This window comes from Lepeophtheirus salmonis, chromosome 1 (assembly GCF_016086655.4).
Source record: "Lepeophtheirus salmonis chromosome 1, UVic_Lsal_1.4, whole genome shotgun sequence".
In the NCBI taxonomy this organism is placed as follows: Eukaryota; Metazoa; Arthropoda; class Copepoda; order Siphonostomatoida; family Caligidae; genus Lepeophtheirus; species Lepeophtheirus salmonis.
The window spans coordinates 5,118,112-5,132,906 of record NC_052131.2 but is presented as its reverse complement, the minus strand read 5'-3'; the positions used below and the strand labels follow the sequence as shown (position 1 = coordinate 5,132,906).

The window sequence follows — 14,795 nt, the reverse complement described above, 5'->3', positions numbered from 1 at the left end:
TTCTTTCCTTCATATTTTTGTTGTTTTTGATTTTTTGTATGTCCGTTCTTTCCTTTGAGTCCTTTAGTCATACCTAATGATTGATATAACTAAAATTACAATTTCTACATTGTAAGAAGAATTATTGCCATTGGTATTAAATTTTAATTCCATTCAAAATGTTTGGAATGACATAATCTTTTGGGCGAGGTCGCTCAGCCCTGAGAGTTCAGTAACAATGAGCCTCAAAGTGACTTAAACATATAATTGCAGTTTAAGAGGATTTAAAGTTAGCCCTCCCGGTGTTTCGGATCCACTCTTTAAATCAAATAATGACACAACATAAATTCCTTCACAGCTGAGATGTACTTTGAAGAATTAATCATAAATTTACCTTTTAAGGGACTCATCCTTAGGGAATCTGTCCTTATTGGTCATTTTAATAGCAAACTATTCACTTCTGATGAGTTACGTATTTTTAGTCCATCAAATACACCAGCCTTTTTGACATCTGGACTGCCCTTCTAACTCTTCATATATATTCTTTGTCCTTGCCTGCTTATGGACGGAGCGCATCAACACGCTTCTATTCATGGAGCGAAACCTGGTGAAGCACCTGCATAGTTTTGGTGCTTGGGTGGTGATGTAATGTATGATTGTACCCCCAATCCAATCGTCCCCTTTATTATCTTTGATTCCGGTCCGTTACTTCCGTATTGAGGTAGCGTATGTAAAAGACAGATTTTTTTCTAAGTGTTATCCATTAATTTTGGATTACTCATTGTATAATATATCATATTAGCGAATTAACGGAAAAATTTTAGGAGATCTCAATGTTAATCAAGTATTGCTAAATTTGAAAATTTGGACTACTTTTTATACTAACTGTTCTAGTGTAATTTAAAATATAGAAGATTCTCAATTCTAGAGTAGAATCACGTGATCCAAAACTGTAACTTTAATCTCACTCTCCCTTTTTACACGCACTCGCTCGATGCCCATCCCTTGATAGTTAAATTAGCCCAGGCTACAGAAAATCACGCCACCTTGTAGGTAAATTATATATTTTTGTTTTTTCATGTCCTATTGATTAATGATTAGTAGAGGGGAACACCAAATTAAGCCAAGAATATAATTTATCTTTGAGCGCAAAATCCAAAACTGATATCAGTTTTTTTTGGGTCGTCAGGTTTCAGAAATATCTGAGAGTAGAGTAATTCGAAACGAGTATCGTTCAGAGACATTTTTCCCATTACGACAATCACCAAATGGAAGTACAACTAATAAAACTGATGGTTAAAAGGTCTTTTATTATTATAAAGGGTTTTATTTATTATGTATCCTCTTCTGAACTCGACATATTTCTATTTTTAATATGAAAAAGGATGAAAAACGACACTCTTCTTGGAACTATTATAACATATTCATCAACTATAGTGATAAGGAGTAACATAGCTCATATTATAGAAAAATATTGCATCTTTTATTTAAAAAAAATACCTATTTAAAAAGTCAGGATCTCCTAGGTCTTTAGTTGACTTTGGTATTTTTTGAGAGATCCCATTTATAAAGGGGGGGAATACAACCAAATATGCAACACTATCTTATATAGTTTATGATTTCATTGTCCTCATAATGACGTCATACTCCGTAATACACATAATAGCGCGCTTCGCACAAATTCAAATAAAATAATTATTAATTACGAATGAGGTATATTTTGAATATTAAAATTATCTACTCAAGGAGTCTACACTCTTATGAAGCCTTTTAGTTTTTCCCCGATGAATTTTCATCCCGTCATCCCTCGTAGATTACGGACTTCCGAATAAAACTTAGAGCATTTGATGAGATGGATGATCAAGTAAGAAGTATCCTCCTTTGGTCCTAATTCTTGGAGAACATCTTAGGCTTTAAAAATTGTCAAAGTAAAATTGCATTTTAATTTCAAATTGTATTATATTTTAGTTTTATGGCTATAACTTCTCATTGCTGTAGTATATAATTAACAAATTATTAACAATATATTTCACATCTAGAGCATTTCATCTGAGTCTGAAAGTAAATGGATCCCGTCATAGTTTCAACTGATGAATATATTCATTGTTCCATATTGATGGATAGATTTCAACCAATGTAAAAAGTCGGCTCTACTAAATATATTATAATCTAAATATAATTATGTTCGGTTTTCTTCTTCAGATAAATTTTCATCCTGTTACACTCCCGTATATTCAAGCATCTCTTGTTGAGGATAAAGTATCTTGGGTCTCTTTTTTTTTGTCCTAATTCATAAAGAAATTTTCGTCTTAAAAGATCAATCTAAGCAAATGACAAACACTTTTATATTTATAATTTGTACCTCCATTTACACAAATATTTTTGAATGTTATCCTTTAATATATTCAAATTTGTTCAGATAATACCTAATATTTTACTTAATTATAATTAGATATATCACATCAAGTCATTCACTTTATTCAATTAGAATTGTATTGTCTCGAAGAGGATGTATAACTTGACATTAACCAATTGAGCATACATATTTTATCGGTTACAAATAAATGTAACAATTACAGGACCTGTAATTGAATTGTTATTTTTATAGTTTACAAGAGTACTTTTTAATGACTATTGATTAATTTACCAGTAGTATATATAAAAATTTTATTTTTTAGACAAGTTTGAAGCGGGTCCACGTAATATGTTATTAGATAAATCCTTAATGCAGTCATTTTTGGTACTAATAAGCGGAATTGATCTCTCATTAAGACATATTAAAAACAATAGCCCCATTGAAAATTCGAAAACAGATAGCTATTAATACTTTGTCAATTAGTGTTCTTTTTTTTTCTCTGGTAGATATATAAATACAAGTTTTTATCATAATCTTTTAAATATTGATAGTTCAGATAATTTAAAATCTTAATCAAGACATGAAAATGATCTGGAATTATTTAACCTCTAAGTATTTGTTAATTTCATTTTATTTCAATAAATTTCTTGACGATCTCTGCTATATGTACTGATTTTCTCCTCATTTTCATAAGACCCGAATATTTTCATTTTGCAAAATGTCTTCAACTAATACTTCCATACGTATATGTGATCAAATAATCCAAACTTATTTCGTTGTATATGTGGTCATTACACATTTATAGGTCAGAGGAAGAATATAAATTATTTAACAAAGCCTATTTACTATTTATTTTACTTACCCTATTTTAAAATGACAATAAGTAATCAAGATAAGTCGTGGGCACCTTATATAGTGTTAAACTTTTAAAGTAAATTTAAGTAGATGGATTGAAGGAAAACTGAATAAAATGCCGTTAAAAGATCATTTCTGTGATTGTTATTTCTGTCTGTTAAAGACATTTGGATTACCGAATAAAAATAAAAGTCATATAGTTTATCAAAATTTATGTTCAACAATCAGACCCATCCCTTATTCTGATGAAATTCCGATACCAACATATAAATCCCTTCTAGAAAATCAAGGCAACGTTGAAGAAATAAATGATACAGACTTTGAAATTTTAGAAGACACATCTTGTTGGTCATAAAGAATTTGACTAGCAAGAATTAAATAATTTAATTTGTGATTAGGGAAAAAAGCATCTCAGCTCCTAGTGAAAAAAAAATCCTTAAGCCCTTAAGTGAATGAAATGAGAAAACAATTTTTTGGAATACTTTCAATGTAAGAAGGCCCTTGTTTATTGCCACAACATTCCTAGGTTGCTAAAGGAATGATAACTTCTAGCTTATTGAAGAATAGCTCAAAATTTGTCCTTTAACACAATATAAATATTTTGGTACAATTCTCATTGGACATTCTTTTATGCTTTTTGAAGTGTATCGGGACCTTAAGAAAGTTCTTGAACTAATTCAATATAATAAATACAAGTGAATAATCTGTGTTGATCTCAAAATGCTATGTTTCCTTCTTGCCCAACAGCTTGGTTACACTTAATATCCCTGTTTTCTATGTTTACAGGACAGCAGAGTTAGAGACTAACATTGTGTTAAAACTGATTTGTGCCCGAGACTAAATTTAAACCCTGGAAATAAAAATATTATTAATGAGTTGCCAGTTGAACGGATAAATTTATTTTCCCACCTCTTCACATAAAACTAGGACTCATTCAACAATTTATCAAAGCTCTACCCTATGATGGAGAATTCTTCAAATAAATTATATCGAAATTTCCAAAACTTTCAACAAAGAAAAAAAAGGCTGGTGTATTTGATGGACTAAAAATACGTAACTCATCAGACGTGAATAGTTTGCTAATAAAATGACCAATAAGGACAGATTCCCTAAGGATGAGTCCCTTAAAAGGTAAATTTATGATTAATTCTTCAAAGTACATCTCAGCTGTGAAGGAATTTATGTTGTGTCATTATTTAATTTAGAGTAAAAAATAATATCACTAATACTAATAGAAACTTGAAGTACAAAATATTTATTTATTTTAGGAAGTAATTGATGAAATAGCAATCAGAAAGCACATAGAGTTTGATGGTACACGGTATCATGGATATGTGGACCTTAGAACAAGTACAGATTCTGTTTCTCAAAATGCACTTGTTTTCATGGTAACCAGCATTCATAGTAGCTACAAATTGCCAATAGGCTATTTTCTCATAAATAGTCCTTCTGGAGAGGAAAAGGCTAACTTAGTTACTTTGTGCATACAAAAAATTCATTATGTTGTAATAATAGTAGCAGCTTTGGTAAATGATGGGCCATTGGCACACTTCTCCATGATTTCAATATTGGGGGCAAGTTTACAATTGGATAATTTTTGACAATGGTTCCCTAATCCAGCAACTACAGATAAAAGAATTTTTGTCCTTCTGGGTTTTGTTCATATGATAAAACTAGTGAGAAATAGTCTTGCTGCTTGTAAGATCATTTATGATTCTAATGGAAATTCAAAGAATCTGAAGCCACAGTGAAATTTAAAAAATTATGGATGGGTTATTTGATTGGTGCAATAGTAGGAATTCTTTAGGAAGAGGCTTTAATGCACCATTAAAATGCTTCACTCAAGATTTTTGAAAGCCATTTGTTGAAGATAGTTTTGATTATATTAAGAATTTAAAAATTGTTAGTTCGACATTTTTATACGGATCTAGGAAAAAGACTGGTTTCATTGGTTTCTGTGTGGCCATAAAGCCATTTATGGTATTTATAATACTTACATAAAGTCTGGTTAGCAGCAATATCTTTTGATTCACAAAATGTCCCAAGATCACCTAGAACTATTTTTTGGTGCTTTACGTTGCAGATTGGGACAAAATAATAATCCAAGAGCACGTCAATTTATGGTAAGTTTATAATATTTTGTGTTTCTATAATTAAAATTTAACATCACTTTAGGTAAGTTGTAAAAGGCTCCTTGTCCATCAGGGAGTCAAAGGAGGATAAGTAAACTGCTTGATTGTGGATGACACTATTATGCTTACTCCTGGCAACTTTAAGCAGATAGACTCTGGAGTTATTTCCTTAATTATATAGTTAGAACTTCCTCCGCTTAAAGAAAAACATGATTAATGTGAGATTCCACCTCCTTTACCTCCTACACTCTCTTTATTTAAATGATCAGACTAAAAGATATTATTTGGCAATGATTTACAACAAAACAAAATGGTCAAATTAGTTTTTTATACTTCTTGAAATTCTTTAAATCAAACTCCAAGCACTCAATGTTGAGTGGTCGCCATCCAATCCTCACAAAATTTTATAGGGTTCACTACAAAAACTCAAAAAAAAGAAGGAAAAAATGAGCTCAAATCTAATTTTGCACATTTGAGCTGTTTCTGGTAATAATATTAAAACCCTGTATTAGGTTTTCTTCTGACCCAAAACTATTTGCCTCGTAATAATATTTGGTATCTTTCTAATTAGGTACAATTTCTCATTTATTTGAGATAAATATTGCAAATTTTATAGCCTACCAATTTCTAGGACGAGAAATCCAAAAATCAAATAAACAAATGATTCTTTTATTTATTAAAAAATAGTTTTAAAATAAGCAATAATTGATGACTATAGAATTGAATCAATACAAATTTGTTGTCTAGACTAAATAAGATGGCTCAAAACCCACGGCCATTAAATGTTTCCAAACCCAATTAGATATTTATTATTAATTATCATATAGCTATTATTATGCAAAAAGAATCTTTTTTCATTTTTACCCTCAAGATCAGAGCAATGTCCAAAAAAATACATCTCTATCAAATTTAAATCCACTTGTCACACCAGATGTACATTTTTAAGAATTTTGTTAGTTACAATTTTGTACGAGTTTTAACTTGTAGACGCGTTTTAAATAAATTGCATATTTTTTTTGTCTCAAAATGCCTTATTTCTCCTGTTATGCATCATAAAAATTAATTCCCCTCTTGTGAATTTCAATGGAAGTTGATGTGGGAGAGATGATATTGTATTGATCGTGGAGGTCTTTAGAAAAAAGTCATAAGTTAAAATAATGAGAGTCCCATATTTCCTATTTTCATTATATCATTTAATGGTATACAAAAGTTTAATTAGCAATTCGATTATAACTTTCGGGTGGTCCAGGTCTAATTCATCAGGGGCGTCCGTAGGTGGGGGGTTGTAGCCCCCCCCAAATTAAGGAATTTTGACTTTTTATTTGAAAATTTCTGTGAATAGCTATTTTCTCAAAAATATTTAATATTTGAATTTTTTTTCCAAAGAAAATAAATATATATATATAAACATAATCCTGCGGACGACCATTATTATTTACATTTTATCCATATCTACAAGTATTTATAATGTTTATGTTATCAATAAATCATTTGTTTGCCTTGATTACCTTATCTACCTTTAAAATCTTGTCTTGGGGCTTTTTGATTAAAATAACTATTTTTAGATAACACAGAATGATTCATTCGACTTTGTGGCTGCTCCTTCAAAATGTGCGGAATAATCATACATACCATACAAGTAACAGAAAAGAAATTGCGGAGACAAAATATTACATTGTGGCTATGACTGAGATATAGGGAGCCTAGGTACCTTTTATTTATTCTAAGAATTTCAACACGTTTGATATAACTTAATTATATTAAAAATAGGACGTCTGTGACTGTATTCCTAAGTTAATTTTTCAAGGAGACGGAATCAACATTTTGTTAATTAGAGAACATCTCCTCTGATCCCCATATTTAATAATACATCGGAAAAATGTAAGTCGTATAAACTCATTTAATGTTATCATATCGCTAACCTATCATTGAATATATGTGTCGTGTACCTCTTGCGAGCCAGAAATAAGATGAATAATTTAAACCCTTCACTGTATTAAGTATTATATGGCACATTATAATAACCCTATTATTATAAATACGTCATTTTAATAGATGTTGTAATTAAATGAAGCGTAATAAAACATATAAATTGTAACTTGTTCCATCTGCTCATGCAAGTAGCAAGTTGTACACGACACAATATTTAGGAGTAAATAACGGAGTCTTAACATTGCTTTGATCGTAATGTTTCAACTTGAAAAGGTCAAATAAATCCTATTTGATTAATTATATATGATTTATTAATTAAATATGCCATATGCAATATACCTACATAATTAATATATTCTTTACTGGGCTATATTTTATTTATTCGTACATATTGATATGGAGGGACATACTTTGAAACACAATTAATAAAATACAGAAAAAAATAAAGCATATTATAAAATACTGTTTATTGTCTTCCTTTACTGCCCCTGGGTACTATATAATAACTCTTATTAATACTTAACCTCGGATTATTTAGGGAAAGTTCGAACACTATGGATTCAACTCCCTCATTCTATAGGATTCCACCATTTTTTTATTTGCACGTTCTGGATCAAACTACCAATGTCACATCAGTAGAAATAGGCCCCCAAACATATCATGTAAAGGAACATGACATAGTTGTTCTTCCGCCTACAAAAATGACAATTATTCCTCCTGGTTATTATTGTGTCGTATCGAATCCAGTTATTACAAAGGATGATGTTGTTGAAAAGGATACATACGGACAAGCTAAATTGTCACATGGAGACGAAGAAGTGCGATTGGAGAGAGATCCGTTTCCATTATATCCAGGAGAAGAGTTAAAGGTCAAGGTCACACCATTGGCAATCGTTCATACCTCAAATGCCCTTTTATTAAAAGTTATAAGAAATTTCACGGACGAAAATGATGTTAAACGTGTGGCTGGAGATTTATTTTTGTTTGAGGGACCTGGAACTTATATTCCAAGGAAAGAGGTACATATAATTATAATTAATGATATAGTTTATGGCTTTAATTATCCTTATTAGGTCGAGGTTCTTAAAACCATTACAGCACAAATTATCCATGAAAATGAAGCCCTTAAATTAAGTGCAAGTCGTGAAACCATAGATCGATCCGGAATTAAACACGTTGCAGGTGAAGAATGGCTCATAAGAAAGCCTGGAGCTTATTTGCCTTTGGCTTATGAAAATATTGTGGAAGTTGTTAAGGCACATATACCCCTTCCAGATGTCGCAATTTTGGTAAGAGCAAAGGCAACTTTCAAGGACAAGTTTGGTGTTGAGAGAAAAAATGGAGACAAATACTTGATTACCTTTGAAGATACATCAGCATTCATTCCTGAGGTACAAGAAGAAATAATTGGCACAGTGGATGCTATCACACTGGATAGTCGACAGTACTGCACAATATTAAATCCACATGATTCAGAAGGGAAGGCAAAGCTTGGACACAGAAAAATTGTAAAAGGAGAAATTTCATTTTTCCTGAAACCAGGAGAAGTACTCGAGGACGGTATCAATGAGGTATACATTCTTGGAGAAGATGAAGGTATCGTTCTAAAGTCTTTGGAGAAGTTTGAAGATAAATTAACAGGCTCTTCAATCGTCAGAAATCCTGGAGATAGATGGATGATTAAAGGACCAATGGAGTATACACCGACAGTTGAAGTAGAGGTTGTTGACGTACGAAAAGCAATACCCTTACATCAAAACGAAGGAATTTACGTTAGAAATATTCAAACTGGTTCAATCAGATCCGTTATAGGAAAAACGTACATGCTCAAAGAGGATGAAGAGCTTTGGGAAAAAGATTTGTCATCTATGGTTCAAACTTTATTAAATAAAAATAGGGATGTCACTGCTGATAGAGGCGAATGGATTAATCCAGAGAAGGAGAAAAGAGCTGCAAAGGAGGGTTCCAGTAGCAATGATCTCGATGTCATGGATATGACAAAAGTTATAACATTTAAAGTTCCTCATAATGCCGCTGTCCAAGTCTATGATTATAAGAGTCGACAGTCCAGAGTTGTTTATGGACCTGATCTCGTACTGTTGGAGCCCAACGAGGAGTTTACACAACTTTCTCTTAGTGGAGGAAAACCTAAAAGGGCTAATTTAATTCGTTCCTTGGCCTTGCTCCTAGGTCCAGATTTTTGTTCAGACAATGTAACCGTTGAAACGGCAGATCATGCAAGATTAGAATTGAAACTCTCTTATAACTGGCAATTTCAAGGAGAAAAGAATCAAGAGAACGGAGTTAAATTATTCAGTGTTCCTGATTTTATTGGAGATATGTGCAAATCCATTGCGTCGAAAGTAAGAGGGGCCGTTTCATCCGTATCATTTGATTATCTCCATAAAAACTCTGCACAAATAATTATTTTAGCTGTATTTGGGAAGAATGATAAAGGTCAACCAAATGAGGTCCTGGAATTTAAGACAAACAACCTTATAGTTACCTCAATTGATATTAGAAGTGTCGAGCCTGTGGATCAGCGAACGCGTGATTCTCTTCAAAAGTCTGTAACCCTAGCCATAGAAATAACTACTCAGTCACAGGAGGCTACAGCAAAGAGAGAAGCAGAAAGGGTGGACCAAGAAGCAAGAGGCAGACTAGAGCGACAAAAAATTACGGACGAGGCAGAAGCAGAAAAATCCCGCAAACAACTTTTAGAATTACAAGCAGAAAGTGCTATAGTGGAAGCAATCGGTCATTCAAGTGCAGATGCTAAAGCTCAAGCAGAAGCAGCCAAAATTGAAGCAGACTCAAATATCGAAAATGCAAAACGTAAGACTGAAGCCCTGGCCATTGAGGCAGAAGCAGAACTGAATCGACTCAAAGAGGCCAGAGAGGCAGAGATCCAATATATTGAAAAACAGAATAAACTAGAAATAGAGAAAAAAAGTGAGCTGATGAAGATTGAAGTGGAAAAATTTAATGCTATGGTAGAGGCTGTAGGACCAGATACAATTCTATCTATGTCTGCACTGCCACGAAAACACCAGATTAAAATGTTGGAGTCCTTGGGTTTGAAATCTACTCTCATCACCGATGGAAAGACTCCTATTAATTTAATTGATGCTGCCAAGGGACTTGTGGCTGTGCATCAACAATCATTCTGAAACTAATCCAAATATTGATTAGTAATTTTATATCAAATAATAGTGTCAGTATATATCAAAAGTTGCCATGACCTGGATCCAGTTACAATATATCATCTCATTGAATTTATTCACCCTTTTCTTTTATATATCAATATATCTATCAAATAAATAAACTCGGTTTTCTATCATGAATAATGATTAATATTTAATAAACATCCTTTAGTGGATTAAGCTGGAACGTGGGGTTATGATTATTTTATTTAGAATAGTAGAAATGTAATTTGTGATTGATTAGGGAATGTGAAAGTAGTGGGACTCATCTTTTTTTAAATCCATACTTTTTCCTCTCGTAGAACAAGTCTGTTTTGGAGGATCCCACATTCACAATTTTGGGACAGCCCTCACGATCCTTTTCCTGAATGGTACACTCCTTGCAGTAGTAGGCATCTGATATACCAGGGCCTCCACAAATCACACAGCGGCCTTGATAGGATCCGTAGTTACATTCATCACAAATTCGGACCAGGGTACAAGGACGAACATAAGAATCACAAATCACACATTTTCCATCGCATTTCTCGCATAAACGCCCTATGGCTACTCCTGCCTGCTTACGGCAAAATATCAAATCCGGATGATGCTTCGCCATGTCGTATTGCTCAAGACTTTCAAAGAACGAACTGTCAGAGTTCTAGCTGAAGAACAAGCAGATTCCTGATGTACCGGTGATGAATCCAGCAAACAATTATTATTAACAAATAACAACACAACAACTTGTGTATAATTATGAATCATTCATGAAATAAAAAAATAAAAACAATACACAACAAAACAAACACACTATTAGAGCAAACTATCTATCCTTTTTATCACTCAACCTTTTACATTTATGAAAAATCATTCTATCTATCCATTAAAATTAAATTCCACTATCACAATTGCTGAAAAATGATGCATTAATTAAACAAATGACAAAATATCAACCACCAACAAGTGAGGTTCAAGCTTTGATTTTTTTTCAGTGCCTTAGAAAAGGAGATGCTGGCCATCATGCCCGTATCTAAAGGGGAAAATACGAACTAATAACGTAAAAGCCTAAACTCACATGAATCAGAGCACTATAAGTTATAACTCATAAGTATAATAGGGCTCTACTCCAAACAACCAACACATTCATTTGGCGCTCTATCATTTACTAACTGTATTTCTGAATAATAACAATAGAAAAGGATAGGGGATAAAGGGTCAAGGGGGTAGTTGGCGGGGGAGTAGGTGGCCTGTTCATGAATTAATGTATTTCTATGGAGTTTAAAATCTTCTTTTCTCTCTCCTTCTGCTGAAAAATGTTTAAATTCAAACCTACACGCGTCCAAAGGTTTCTTGAATCAAAAAGAAGTTACTATAAACATTGGAAGCCGCCATCATAGAGAAAAATTTAAATGCCCCCTGCATATAACCTGGGACAAAATTAAGGACCAGTAGTTTAAGGTTTCGAGATTATTTATAAATTTTTGATGAGTCAAGAGGAGAATTCCATGATTATTATATTTTTTGAATCAAATAATATTGAATAAAAATCCTAGTCATTCGATATTCGATATTATATCAACACGATGAGTGACGGAGCAAAAGTTAAAACTTGGATAAAATGTATACAAGATGGGGAGTTTCATCGATTTCAAGAGGAAATGAGTCAGGATCTAAATAGGTGAATGCAAATAATCCTTGGGCTTAAAAGTCGTCCGATATTTCTGATAATTAATTGTTCAATTTGCATCCGTTTCAGGAATCTTTCCATACAAGATGAGTCTGGTCGAAAGATATTGCATTGGGCTTCATCCCTTGGGTCTTTTAAACATGTAGTATGGCTTCTTCAGAAAGGTGCTGACGTGGATCCCGTGGATGAAGCACTGTAATGTAGCTCCTCCGACAATTTTCATTAGTATATTATTTTTAAGGGCTTCTATTTTAATAGTTGGACTCCGTTAATTATTGCAAGCTCTGCTGGAAATGAAAAGATTGTAAGAATTCTTCTTTCCTTTGGAGCTTTAGTGGATGCTAAAACGGATCAGGGAAGAACTGCCTTATTCTATGCTTGCTCCAGAAATAGAATCTCTATTGTGAAATTGCTAGAAAATGTCAATGCGGATGTAAATGTACAGGATAAATTGGGAGCTACTTCTTTACATAGAGCAACAGGAGTTGGTCATGTAGAGTATGTACATATATATTTGATTCTTTTCTGAATATAGAAAGAGCTTATCTTAATTCTAATTTCAGGTTGATGAACTATTTACTAAACCATTTCTCCAATAAAATAAATGCCAATTTACAGGATAACATTGGAAATACTCCCCTACACATTGCATGTGAAGAAATAAATTTTCAATGTGTTGAAGTACTTTTGAAAATAGGATGTGATCCATCTATAACTAACAAGGAAGGAAAAAAAGCCATAGAATTGGCCCCAATCGATATGCAGAGGAAGTTGCAGTCTTATATTGATCGTTTTGTAATACCAAAATAAAAATAGTTGGATTCAATTTTCTTATAATTCTTTTTTATATAACCTTCATATTATTAAGTCATATATTATAAAACATTTACAATTACAAACTGTATGATTTCATTAACATAATGAAATGTCTTGGTTAACATGGAACCTGCGAATACCTTAAATTGAATCCAGCTAAACCATCGGCATCTGCAGCAGTTTTTGCTCGAAAATCAAATCTAAAGGGAGTTGTAGTACCTAATTACGGGAGAAATGAAGACAAGATTAAAATTGGTATTATATTAAATATTTCAACTCACTCCTTGCAACACCATGTTCAGTTTGAAGGGACTGTGTATTGAATTTTCCACCGCAGAACTCTAATAAAGTAGGGGGAGCAGCTGGAACAAGAACAGTTGGGATAACAACTGAAGTCTCTTGCTGAAATGATAAAATCATTGTTTGTAAAAATCCTCTTCTAATTTAATAGAGGAGTACTTACACAATCAATCGCTATCGCTGCGTCCTGTGATTTTATTGCTGTAGCTGCTTTAAGTAAAAAGTCATTATCTCCAACTGCAGAATAATCAATGCTACAAAAGCCCTCTTCCTGTCGAATGCAGTTGGAGTACAAATGCCCATCGTTGATTTGACCACCATCAAAGTTATAGGACTTAATAGAGCCAGAAGGCCCTGTAAAATATTGAGTACATCCTTGAGGGGGTCTGTTCATATCATCACAGGCTATTTGGGTAACTTTAATGTTCCACGCACGATTTGCAATGGCCGCTGTTCCTGCATCGACATTAAACGTGACGGCACCAGCTAAAGTTGTATCGACATACACTAAGAAATAAAAAGATGAGAATAAGAAGCATTCGATTTACACTATGTATTGACTTACTATGCTGTCCTGATAAACCATCTCCACAAAGACCCCCGGGGCCAGGAGGACTAAAACCACTTGGGCTGGTAATTGTAATTTTATCAAAGTTGTTTGCTCCACAGGCTCCGTCAGCAGGCTCGGAGGTAATAAGGTTTTCAAAGTCTAATCGTATGGAACATATGTCTGTAAAAAAAAAAAAAGATTATAGTCTCATTAAACCTTGGTGATTCCAAGATAAGACATACTTGACTGACAACGTTGAATTGTGAATGCACAAGCCGTTGCTGCTGTTACAGTAAAGGCAGTTGGAAATCCAGGACTTCTAAAGTAACTGTTATTGCGACTGATGGTTGAACCACACGTATCAACTCTGTGTATAATAAAAATTAGATTATTTTTAATCCAATAATTATGTACTTACATGAATAGACAACAAACTCCAAATCCAGCAGCACAGTTTCCAGCCGCTCTTCCTCCTTTTTCAGCGCATTCAGAGCTGGAATAGCATGTTCCCTACAAATATATTACAAAGAATTAAACAAAAATCCCTTTATTACTATGTAACTCAACGTACACATCTCGCCGAAGTATCTGATGATGTACACTCTGTGTTATCGAAAGAAACTACGCTGAAGAGAGACAAGCCTTGGGATCAAAAGAGTTGAGAGTTAATCCCGAGTAGAATATAGGGGTAAATAAACTTACGTCCATCACGATCCTTTGACTCACCCCATACCAGAATGATATTCAAAAGAAAGAGTACAAAAATTAATTGAAGTCTTGTCATCTTCAGGACAAAATAGCTACTTCCTTATGGGTTTCTTAAATTATCAAGTACTACTAAAAATATATTTCCCCTTTCGTATAAAAATGTTAAGTAAATTGTTATCCCCCACCCCTTTACTTACTCGTCGTTTTCCCGATGGGTGAGGGTCAAAAAAAAAAAAAAAATGTGCTTTGTAAGGATCAAAGGTACTTTTGAGGTTTCTTAAAAGGTCTATGAGTGTTT

At 33.1% G+C, this 14,795-nt stretch overlaps 4 protein-coding genes across 5 annotated transcripts; 2 read left to right on the top strand and 2 right to left on the bottom strand.

Moving 5' to 3' along the window:
* The first annotated feature begins 6,887 nt into the window (after positions 1-6,887).
* On the top strand, positions 6,888-10,598 carry LOC121114792 (major vault protein). Of its 2 annotated transcripts, XM_040708873.2 has the most exons (4): positions 6,888-7,029; positions 7,093-7,203; positions 7,793-8,273; positions 8,328-10,598. In XM_040708873.2, coding segments are annotated over exons 2-4 (2,580 nt in total). In that variant the 5' UTR covers positions 6,888-7,029; positions 7,093-7,201; the 3' UTR covers positions 10,425-10,598. The 2 variants fall into 2 exon arrangements, with proteins under 2 accessions (XP_040564807.1, XP_040564802.1); XM_040708868.2 differs by lacking the exon at positions 6,888-7,029 and having other exon boundaries at positions 7,037-7,203.
* Positions 10,599-10,646: 48 nt separating this feature from the next.
* On the bottom strand, positions 10,647-11,206 carry Phf5a (PHD finger protein 5a). The gene has a single exon (XM_040708886.2). The coding sequence runs from the start codon at positions 11,053-11,055 to the stop codon at positions 10,723-10,725; it is 333 nt and encodes a 110-aa protein (XP_040564820.1). The 5' UTR covers positions 11,056-11,206; the 3' UTR covers positions 10,647-10,722.
* Positions 11,207-11,927: 721 nt separating this feature from the next.
* LOC121114785 (uncharacterized) lies at positions 11,928-13,022 on the top strand. Its single transcript, XM_040708855.2, has 4 exons — positions 11,928-12,114; positions 12,193-12,318; positions 12,382-12,621; positions 12,687-13,022. The coding sequence occupies exons 1-4, from the start codon at positions 12,020-12,022 to the stop codon at positions 12,931-12,933; spliced, it is 708 nt and encodes a 235-aa protein (XP_040564789.1). The 5' UTR covers positions 11,928-12,019; the 3' UTR covers positions 12,934-13,022.
* Positions 12,945-14,660, bottom strand: LOC121114777 (uncharacterized). The gene is made up of 8 exons (XM_040708841.2): positions 14,492-14,660; positions 14,361-14,431; positions 14,208-14,299; positions 14,032-14,156; positions 13,805-13,969; positions 13,403-13,746; positions 13,221-13,341; positions 12,945-13,158 (listed from the first exon to the last, which is right to left on the bottom strand). Exons 1-8 carry the CDS (start codon positions 14,571-14,573, stop codon positions 13,058-13,060), a joined length of 1,101 nt encoding a protein of 366 aa, XP_040564775.1. The 5' UTR covers positions 14,574-14,660; the 3' UTR covers positions 12,945-13,057.
* Between the last annotated feature and the right edge of the window lie 135 nt (positions 14,661-14,795).